This window comes from Papilio polytes, unplaced genomic scaffold (assembly GCF_000836215.1).
Source record: "Papilio polytes unplaced genomic scaffold, Ppol_1.0 DF824002.1, whole genome shotgun sequence".
Lineage (NCBI taxonomy): Eukaryota > Metazoa > Arthropoda > Insecta > Lepidoptera > Papilionidae > Papilio > Papilio polytes.
In genome coordinates this window covers 135,644-146,550 of record NW_013525202.1, presented here as the reverse complement: position 1 = coordinate 146,550, position 10,907 = coordinate 135,644, and the positions used below count along the sequence as shown (strand labels likewise).

The following is a 10,907-nucleotide window of genomic DNA, read 5'->3' as shown; positions in this document are numbered from 1 at the left end:
AAACACGATTGACGAGATGATCCAGCAGAGATTTTGAGTCGCCTTTAAAGTTGTTAACGGTCAGAACTGATAGGTCTTCCCTCATTATGGTGTACAGGGAATTAGGTGGTTTTCCGCTGTCGATAACCTTATCTATATTGTCCACACAGTTGGACCACACTTTGTTAGAATTCTTCGTTAGCATTCGGAACTCATATGCGTTGATGCCCGCGTCTGTACAAGTTACGCAGATACCACGCGGGCAGAAATCGTCTTCTGTCATCTGAAATGAAAAAGAAAAAATGTATTTATTTTTGTTAACACAAGTCAAGGAATGTTTGTTTTCTGTCGATAGTCTTTTAGTTTTTGACAATACCTGGAACAAATCCACAAGTATGCCGTATAAAAAATCTTTAAAAATCAACTGGAGACACCGTGTACTACTTTGTAATGCTTCTTGAGCAATGAAGGTCTTATAAAACTAGCAGAGCATTCCCTACACTTATGGGGCATATCCTCAGTGTTCATATGTCGCCTCTTCATGTGATCCAGACGTCTGGACGTTGACAGGAATCTTTCCCCACATATCTTGCACTCGTAAGGCTTTTCACCTGAATGTATCCTTTGGTGCAAGTTGAAACCGAGCTGTGTTGTCAATTTTGCACCACAGTGACATTTGAAAACTTCCCTTTCAGTCTTGTGTATTACTTCATGGGCCTTATGGTGAGCGAGACTGGTACTTCTCTTGCCACACTTCTGGCATACAAATTGTAATACTTTCAAATGTTTATTCTGAATGTGACTTCTTAGAGAATCCTTTTTTATGTATTTATACCCACAATAATCGCATTCATATAACGAATCTGGCGGTGCTTTGGACCCCTGGCAATGACCAATATGGTATCTGTAACACCTCAAGTTCTCAAAGCTACTATTACAAGATAGACAGTTAAATAGTGTGTGAGCGTACTTATGTGCTCTTAGCGCTCTTTCGTTTACAAAACCTTGTTTGCAAACTGGACACGAGTATGATATCACGCTATGCGCTGTTTGTATATGTAAATCCAATTCCGATGCCTTTTTAAATAATCTGTGACATGTGTCACAGTGAAACAGAAGAATACCATGTGCTCTTTTCAAATGCTGATGCAACCTTTTCTTGTTAATGATTAGACCACAGTGTGTACAAGCTCTATTCGTGGTCATTCTCAGATGAATATTCAATGTGTATAGTAATCGAAATTTCTTGCCACAACTTTTGCATTTCCAGGGAGAACCTTTTGTAAAAGATTTCTGTCGATGACTTTTGGTGAGGATAGGCTCTTGTGTTATTTGATTTAGTCGACTAATAGCATGAGATATAGACGATATACTTTTATTATCTTTAAGTATGGCATCTTTGTTATAAATTAAGAAAAAAGCTTTCTCTTCAGATAGTTGAGGTGGTATAGAATTGAGGATAGACGTGGCTCGTGTCCATTGGTTAGCGGATTCGTGGCAGACATTACGGAAATGCGCCGCCGAGAGCGTCATCTGTGTGCATGAGGAACAGACTCCGCGCGGCAAACTCTTCGCCTCCTCCACCTGAAACCAGGCGATCTGTCAGCCCGCTCCTCTACACCAAGTCTTCTTATGTTTAAAACAAAATTTGTCATGCAATGTGAACGAGCTTTGAGTTTCCTTAATAAATCACATGGGAGATCTTATAAAATTGCGATCAAACCATTTACTTTATTTTACTCCACTCTATTGTAATTAGTATTAGTACATTCATTACAGTAGTAGTTAGATTTAAATTCGTTTATACCAAAAATGTGTGATCATTTTTATTATTCCAAAAAGTTTTACGCCACCTTATTCAACACAAATCAACTATTAAATACTTTTCATTCGATGTTTTTATGTATTTTTATGTAACATGCAATGCTTCAGCATTGTTGAGGAGGTACTGAATTTCTCGTGACACACGTAACATTCAAATTGAACTTGTCTTTCACTGTGACCTAACATATGCTTCTTCAGCATGTAGGGTAGTCGGAACTTTGCTGAACATTTACTACACTCATATTTCAACACTATATCAGAACTCTTATGTACTTTCCTTATGTGTTCCGACCGTCTGGAGGACGCCGAAAAGGACTCCTTACAATATCTACACGGGTACGGCTTTTCACCACTATGCAAACGTAAATGCTGGATATAACCTAATTTAGTCCTTAGAACAATACCACAAAGGTCACATTTGAATGACAAATCTTGATGCTTCTTTACGTGCTCTGACATGTGAGCCGCAGCGAGGAACTTCCCGCAGTAAACGCATGGACTGTGCGTATTCTTCATATGAACTATTTGTATATGAGCTGATATAAACTTTTTGCCCGCAAACTTCTTATTACAATAATCGCAGATACATTCCGTATCGACCCTTCCTCGCAAACCCACTTTTACCTTCTTCTCACTCCATTTATTCTTCACTTCCAACATACCCTTATGACTCTTTATTCTTTCTAAATTACAGCATTTCTTCACGTGGTACAAATAACAAGTTTGGTTACGGAATACCTTATCACAGCTCGGACAAGACTTTTTCGTATGTACTGAGAGATGCGCTCTGAAACTATTGGCAGTCTTGAAACTCCGTCCGCAGTCACCACAAGTGCAAGAACCTTGTGAATGTGCTTGTCGTAAATGCTGAACATATTTATTATACGAAGGCAGTAAAGCAGGACACTTTTTACAGTCATAAGGCTTCTGATTGTGCTGTTCTTTCAAATGTCTCACTAACTCATCTCTATTCATGATTTTCGCACAAATATAACAAGCACGTTTTAAATCTGTCGATTCCTTTAAATGTCGATACAATTGGTGGACATAGCCAAACTGTTTGCCACAATCTGGACATTCATAACGTTGTTTTTGACATGTTTTAACATTCTCAGAGTTTTGTATATTCCTCATCTTTCTTGTTAGTTTATAAGCCGCTGTTTTACTTGAAGAGATACTATCACAATCAGTTAGAAGGACCATCTGGTCTTCTTCTACTAATGCGAATAGTGATCTATCTTTAGCGTGTTGTGGTATGTTGGCCAGCAATTGTACAATAGTCTCCCATTTGTGGGCAGCACGCCTGCAGGCGGTGCGGAAATGGGCTGCGTTTAACGCGGACATGGAGCACAACGAGCATAAGTTGACAGGCAAGTCCTCATCGATCGCCATCTGTAACCACCGAACCCTTATACATCATATTTTCTTTCTAATCCATTCTTTTGTGTATGAAATTGTTAATCATATTGTCAATCTGCATGTACCAAAATCATAATATTAATTGGGAACAAACAATTGTTCTGATGTGTAGTTTCAGTAAAAACCATTGAGTGTTCAGGAATAAGGATGTCTGATGCTCTACTGCCGACATACTTGTAAATGTAGATACTATTAGAAATATAAACCAACAGAACATCTGCTTCCTATTAGTAAAGAATTTATTGATATGTATGGCAATTATTCCACATGGCTCGGTTAATAAAGAAATGCAGCTAAAACCCGCAACAGACTCAGTTCTTACTTACAATTTGACCATTCAGTTAAAAATGAGTATATTTAGGTTTAAAATGTTGATTATTCAGAGACGAATAAGTTTGTAATACATAATATCTTATACATTTATTCTTGTATGAAATTTTTTTTTTATTTATTTCTAAGTTGCAGTATAGTTATTACAAAAACTGTCCAATCTATGGTTTGGTAAAATTATAACATGTTTATATGACTATAAAATATTGTATTAAATGTAATATAATGGTTTAAAAAGGGCACAAATACATTTTGCATTATTCAATTCTAGATAACATATTGCTATGTGATTTGAATAGGATATATGCAATAGTATTTTGGCGGCATAATCACAAACTAGAAAACCTTACAATTCTATGTGTAAAAAAATAGAAGTGTTGATGGATTGATTGAAAGAGGTCAAGCTTTAAGTAAATTCAGACGGCCGATACATTTATGAAAGAGCAGTATATACTTTGCCAACCATACATAGTGATAAGAGATTGGTAATGAGTATTTTGCTGTAGTTTTAATTGTTTTAAATATATTTTGCAGTTTATTATTCTTATTTATTTATTTATTCTAGGTTATTTCTATATATGAAAATAAAATACGTTTTATATTTTTGATTGTGGTTTCGTATTCTGTAGAGTATCTTAAAATCTTAACAAAGTTCTGTATTTAGACTCTTATTTTACCCCACAGGTATTTCGTACAGCAAAATTTGTTTATTGCGTATATTTAAAAAAATCAGGAGTTAGTTTTAAGAGGATTATCCTTAAAGTCAATAATTTGAAGCGATAATTTTTTAATGATAAATGTATTTTCGAGAAAGAAGACCGCCATCTGCCGCCATTTTTTTCTGACAAACAAAACGCCGTTCCGTTTTTCGCAGTTTACAATTACTTTGACACATAATAAAGTTACTAACCTGAACTCCTGTTATTGTCTCCAGCAGCTCCGATAAAGTTACAGGTTGATCCCCGTCCATCAATACTGTATCGCCAAGAAAAACTTGGCCTTCCGAAGTGTCTCCCATACATATTCTACATTTATTTATACCATCTCCTCGCACTACGTGTGAAACTAACGCTTTTATGTCCACTTGGCGACTCATTGTAGACTTATGCTAATAATTATTGGAATAACGCTCCAATTAAGTAACGAATTTGGTTAAATGGTATGTAAGTTAGAGCAAAGTTGTAATCGTAACAATTTTATGCTTATAATTTCAATTTGGACTTGCCACAGAGAATGACAAACTTATGTCAAACGTCTAAATGTGTCAAAGTGTTTGAATGTTTTCAAATTGTTTTGCTTAAAGATTTACCTAGTAATAAATAACATTATTGGGACCTGGCTAACAGTCATATCAATAATTAATGTAAAAATAAAATTAATACTGCTAATTTTGTTTCTAAAATGTTAATTAAACGGAGACAGAAAATGGCGGTTCCGTTTGAAAATTACAATTGTGGAGACCATCGTGATTGATTTGGAAACTAATATTACTTTTTTCGCCTACCATTAAATAAATACAAGGTTCCTATTTACTTAAGTGCCTAACTATTTTAAAATTAACAACAAACTAAATCAATTAAAAAAATAGTAACTTGTCGTTGTCTAGTCACTTGATGTCTTCTAAAAATCTATTTAGTCTGTGACGGTTTGTGTTATGAGAAAAGTAGAAAATATTTAAGATGGTAAATAAATTTTAGATTTTTACATTAATCCGTTGAAATTTAGTGCTTTTCTTTTTAATTAAAATTACTTCAGTTTGTAAATTAGGTATCGCTTATAATATTAATGGGTTAAAGTTAAATTAAATGTCAAAAATACGTTTCGAAAATAAGGTTAAAGATCGAGAAATAATTTGAAAAGTTTAGTGAAAATAAACAGTAGACGTACAATGTATCATAATTATTGTATTGTGGTCGACAAAATATGTGCAATGACAATATTTATAACTTTTTATTACAAATTCTATGTGCGAATCAAAACAATGTCTACCGGCCATCTGATTTTATTTTATGAAATAATGACTTAAGTTACTGCTTTAAATAAAAGAATAACTAACAGGTGATTTTATCTCATGCAAATAATTAAACAGACACAAAATTCCCGCTTAATTCTCCTTTTTTTTTCGTAAAATTTAAACTTATAAACATCTAACCTTTACGATTAAATTATAATTTGTAGTAATAAGAAGTATCAAAACGAATAGAATAAATGTAATTTCTCTCTGAATTAATTACAACTGCACATGTATCTAACTTAGGATAGGCTTGGAGCTCAGCGGAGACTTAAAATTAGCTAATAATGTTGCCAATGATTAAAAACAAACGGATCCAATTACTGAAATGTATATGTGGATTTTGATAGTAGACATGAGGTTAAAAGTTAATAAAACGAATCAAAACATCAAGGTACAATAGGAAATAAGTTATCAACTTTGTATCATTTGTTTCAGCAACCACAGATTCTAGTACTGAAGGAGGGGACGGACCAGTCGCAGGGCAAGCCTCAGCTTATCTCAAATATCAATGCCTGCCAGCTGGTTGTTGATGCGGTAAGCTACACTATTTTATCTAAAATAATAATAGATTGGAAAAAATGTATTTTTGTAGGTAATAAATAAAGTTAGAAACTATAGCAAATTCTATAAAACATTCAGTATAAAAAAGCATGCAATTAACATAAAATAAACAATCAAAATCCACATTGCTTCTGTTATTGTTACCTTTAAATTTTCAAAAACACAAAACACAGTGTAAATAGCAAATTGTGACTGACGATTGTTTACAAGAGAGCCATCAATTTGCACTAATATTCTATAAATTTTCACACAGTAAAATAGCTCTGTAGGGTATTAATTTCTTTATCATCTAACTAGCTGTTGCCATGCGACTTCATCCATATAAAATTTTCATTTTATTGTTCACATTTGTCAAATTATCAATAGCAAATGTCAAAATGACATGACATGGCAATCTTGCTTTCTTGTTGTTGGCAGTAACTTATGGTCTCTTTCCCACTTTATGGTTTTTATCCAAAATATTTACCCCTAAGTTTAACAGCATGAAAATATGTAGCCTAAAGTGTGACATATGTGTAGGGCTTTTTATTAAAAGAAGAGTTATTCGAAAATATGGTGTAATTGCTGACATCTTAGGCAACAAAGTAGTGTATGTTTACGTTTTATTATAATAGTATAGATCAATGAAATATCTTTCCCCAGGTGCGCACTACCCTGGGCCCCCGGGGTATGGACAAGTTGATTGTAGACCACAATGGAAAAGCTGTAATATCCAATGATGGGGCCACTATTATGAAGGTAACATTAAATTTATAAACTATAACATTAATAAATAGCTAGCCTAGAACTCAATTTTTTGTGTGTTAACACAAAGTATCAGTAGATTTTTGCTAATTTACTAATATTTCCTTTAACCATTCCAACTAAGCTATAGGCTTGTGGTAGGATTTGGTTCACAATAGTCGTGCCGGGATTCAAACCTTTGACCACAAGATTGGTAATACATACTCCAAATCATCAGACTATAGTGCTTAAATAGTAAAAAAAATATTATAATGGACAAAAAAATGTACTAATACTTTAGTTTTAAAAAATGCTTGGTTTACAATATGCCAGTAGAGCTGAATAAACACTGACATTATATAAACACTAAGGCGCCAGCGAGTACGTACAGTTTATTCCAGTGCAGCGGTACTGGCTAAATTTAAAAGAGGTATAAGTCCCATCCGTCAAAAGCGACACTTCTCCGTGTTTTGTTGAGTTGAAGAATTAGAATAATTAAATAATGTTATATAACTGATTTTATTTGCCAATGATTAAAACAAACGGATCCAATTACTGATTTGTTTATGTAGATAATTTTATTTTATGAGGCAAATTTTTAGATTTAGGTTGTACCGTAGTAAGTTCAAAATAAGGAAGTGTAAATAAAATTGTCATATAAATTGAATATGACAATATATTGTTAGTTATACAGTTATAGAGATATTAAAATTGTATATTTGACTATTTTTTTAAATATTCCAGTTACTGGATATAGTGCACCCCGCAGCCAAAACCCTCGTAGACATCGCCAAGTCTCAAGACGCTGAGGTGAGTGAATATTAATAATTTTGTACATTTTTTTTTGTAATTTAACTTGTGGGAGGCTTTTACTATTGACGATATTTGCGGGAAGAATAAAACACGGAGTCCAGATTTGTAATGTCTGTATTAACTGTAACTATTTATACAGTTTATTTACTATGTGCTTATTGGCTAAAATATGTACACCAATTAAAAACTAAGTTTATTGACCAATCCGGAAGAGACATTAATAGTTAATTATAATGAGAGTGAGTGAGAGGTGATTTTCTCTGTCACACATTCTTGCGCGTTCCGCACAGAGATAGCGATATGCTGTTTATAACCTCCTATAAATTCAAAGAATTGTAGCTAAACAGTTCAAGTTTGAGACCTGAATTTTATTCATGTAGAAACTAGATTTCGCCTTCGATTCCGTCCGCGTGGAATTAAAAAAAAACAATCGTAGACTAGGTGTTCTTCCAGACAATTTCCAGATGTTCTCTACAACTTTATGCTACAAACTCTAACATCCATCTAAACTTTCGCATTTATAATATTAGTAAGATTGTTACCAATGATTATAAACAAACGGATCCAATTACTGAATTGTATGTGGATTTTGATAGTAGACATGAGGTTTTCTTTGAAATATAACATTGTATTAATTGTTTAATAAATAATATTAATGTTGACTTGTGTGGTTACTCAAGGTTGGTGACGGCACCACATCTGTTGTGATCCTCGCCGGAGAGCTGCTGAAGAGGTTGAAACCTTTTGTTGAAGATGGTAAGAATTTATTTTGCTAAGCTTTTAAATATTTCACAGAATTATGTACTATATAACTGAATTTGTGCTTTTTTAGACAATGAAAGAATACTTGCATGAATAATACTGGCATGTGCAAATTACAGTCATATTAACTGGAATGCAAGTACATGTCTTGTAAATAGATATTAGATTTTACTGGCTTGTATACATTGTACCGGTAGCTGACATGCCAGTTTAAGGTCGTATTCCATGTTTAGTTTTTTTAATTTTTTTACCCTACTATTCCGATGAATCCTAAAAATGTTCTACGAAAATGTCAAAAATTATCCTGTAGTTTGATTTTTATAGCTAGTAAGTAATTTCTATTTATTTACTAGCTTTCGCTTGCGACTCCGCGTGGAATTAAAAAAAAACGAAAATAAGTAGCCTATGTGTTCTTCCAGACTATCATCTACATCTATACCAAATTTTATCGAGACCTGTTTAGTAGTTTAGGCTACAAACTCTAACAAACATCCATCTAAACTTTCACATTTATAATATCAGTAAGACTAGCTGTTCTCGTGCGGCTTCATCCGCAAGGAATTTTGAAAATTCTATTTTATTTTGTCAAATTATCAATAGCAAATGTCAAAATGACATGACATGATGACAACCTTGCTTCCTTGATGTTGGCAGCAAATTATGTTCTCTTTCCCACATTAGGGCTTTTATCCAAAATATTTACCCCCTAAGTTTAATGGAGTGAAAATATATAGTCTAAAGCATGACGTAAGTGTAGGGCTGTTTATTAAAAATTATTCAAAAATATGGTGTAATTGTTGACATCTTAGGCAACAAATAAGTGTGTGTTTACGCTTTATTATAATAGTACAGATTAAATGATTAAAACAAACGGATCCAATTACTGATATCCATGAGGATTGTAATACATATGAGTAGCAACCTCCAATCTACATACATACTTCTCCATACACGTTTACTTATAACGTGTGCCCTACCAGGCGTGCATCCTCGCATCATCATCAAGGCGCTGCGCACGGCGGCACGACTCGCTATTGAGAGGGTCAAGGAGTTGGCTGTGAAGGTGGAATGCCAGTCACCTGAAGAACAAAGGTTTGTAACCATCTTATATCTTACTACTTACTGCATATTGGTCGCGACTACGTTCGTGTGATATTTAAAAAAATAATAAAAAGTATAGCCTACTAGTTTTTGCCTAGACTCTGTCTGCATGGAATTTAAACAAACAAAAGTGAGTAGGATATGTGTTCTTCCAGACTATCCTCTATATATGAAAATTATCAAGATCCGTTGAGCAGTTTAGGTTGCATCTAACAAATATATCTAGACTTTCTCATTTATGATATCAGTAAGATGTTCCTTAAAGAAAGCTTTTTAATGGTGAAAGAAATCTTAAAATGGTCCCAGTAGTTCAATACATAAAAAAATACAAGTCTCCTCTATAATACTAGTAAAGATAAGAACTAATTTTTTGTATATATAGATAAACTAGCTTTTGCCCGCGACTCCGTCCGCGTGGAATTTAAAAAAAATAAAAGTGAGTAGCCTATGTGTTCTTCCAGGCTATCCTCCACATCTATGCTAAATTTTATCAAAATCCGTTCAGCCATTTAGGCTACAAACTCTAACAAACATCCATCCATCTAAATTTTCGTATTTATAATATTAGTAAGATATGAATGCAAATGTTTAGATGTATGGATGTTTCTTACTACTGTATTTAATTTAAAAATTTCCTTAACGATTAAAATATAAAATCAAGTAGTTTTAATATATTTATTGTATATTGCAGGGAACTGCTTCGTAAGTGCGCGTCGACAGCGATGTCTTCCAAGCTGATCCATCAGCAGAAGGACCACTTCTCCAAGATCGTGGTGGATGCTGTACTGGCGCTGGACGCGCCGCTGCTGCCTCTAGACATGATTGGTTAGAATAAGCAATATGCATGACGCCAAATTGTACCAAACTTTATTTAAGTATATTTTATAACTATAAAAACATTACTGCATAGATTTTTTTAAATGTAAAACCAACCTTAAAATAAAAAAAATAATGAATAGAATTATTAATTATGACTTATTTGTACCAGGAATAATAAAAATGAATCGATTATTGACTTTTTGACCTTGACTTTGTTGTTTTTTTACAACGAAGTGACATCTGAGCGTATGTTATGAATGGAATAAGACGATTGACGTCAATTGTCTCATGACAACTGGTCGCGTTTTAGTCGCTGGAAAATGGTCGTAATTTTATTTTATTATTTTTAGCTCAATGGTTGAATATTTTCGAGTCAATTTTTTTTTCTGGTTATTTTATAACAAGTAGAATCGTTTAAAAAAAGAAAATAAACACATGCTTGTTACCAATTGTCCCCTAAATTAGTTTAAGTAAATATACATTTTAGTTAAGTTCAATTGATTATAATCTTTTTTAACGCTTTTTCTATATTTTAGGCATCAAGAAGGTATCAGGTGGTGCG

General features: G+C 33.4%; 2 protein-coding genes across 4 annotated transcripts in view; one reads left to right on the top strand and one right to left on the bottom strand.

Moving 5' to 3' along the window:
- On the bottom strand, positions 1–5,072 carry LOC106101231 (zinc finger protein 471-like). Of its 3 annotated transcripts, XM_013280389.1 has the most exons (4): positions 4,463–5,072; positions 2,542–3,195; positions 356–1,563; positions 1–262 (listed from the first exon to the last, which is right to left on the bottom strand). In XM_013280389.1, the coding sequence occupies exons 1-3, from the start codon at positions 4,646–4,648 to the stop codon at positions 400–402; spliced, it is 2,004 nt and encodes a 667-aa protein (XP_013135843.1). In that variant the 5' UTR covers positions 4,649–5,072; the 3' UTR covers positions 1–262; positions 356–399. The 3 variants fall into 3 exon arrangements, with proteins under 3 accessions (XP_013135843.1, XP_013135845.1, XP_013135844.1); XM_013280391.1 differs by lacking the exon at positions 2,542–3,195; XM_013280390.1 differs by lacking the exons at positions 1–262; positions 356–1,563 and having other exon boundaries at positions 1,571–3,195.
- Positions 5,073–5,128: 56 nt separating this feature from the next.
- Positions 5,129–10,907, top strand: part of LOC106101219 (T-complex protein 1 subunit eta) — a 10,546-nt gene continuing 4,767 nt past the window's right edge. Inside the window, exons 1-8 of the mRNA XM_013280378.1 lie at positions 5,129–5,234; positions 6,002–6,100; positions 6,770–6,865; positions 7,595–7,660; positions 8,344–8,419; positions 9,406–9,517; positions 10,218–10,351; positions 10,882–10,902. Of these exons, the coding sequence (XP_013135832.1) occupies positions 5,232–5,234; positions 6,002–6,100; positions 6,770–6,865; positions 7,595–7,660; positions 8,344–8,419; positions 9,406–9,517; positions 10,218–10,351; positions 10,882–10,902 (607 nt within the window). The 5' untranslated portion in view covers positions 5,129–5,231. The remainder of the gene's footprint in view (positions 5,235–6,001; positions 6,101–6,769; positions 6,866–7,594; positions 7,661–8,343; positions 8,420–9,405; positions 9,518–10,217; positions 10,352–10,881; positions 10,903–10,907) is intronic.

What these genes read in the sequence shown, in the direction of transcription:
- LOC106101231 (XM_013280389.1), bottom strand. Translation starts at nt 4,648, where the DNA reads ATGAGTCGCCAAGTGGACATAAAAGCGTTAGTTTCACACGTAGTGCGA. An exon ending in AGACAATAACAGGAGTTCAG is followed by an intron (nt 3,196 to 4,462) that starts GTTAGTAACTTT and finishes CGGTGGTTACAG; the next exon opens with ATGGCGATCGATGAGGACTT. An exon ending in CTTGTCCGAGCTGTGATAAG is followed by an intron (nt 1,564 to 2,541) that starts GTATTCCGTAAC and finishes GCCTGGTTTCAG; the next exon opens with GTGGAGGAGGCGAAGAGTTT.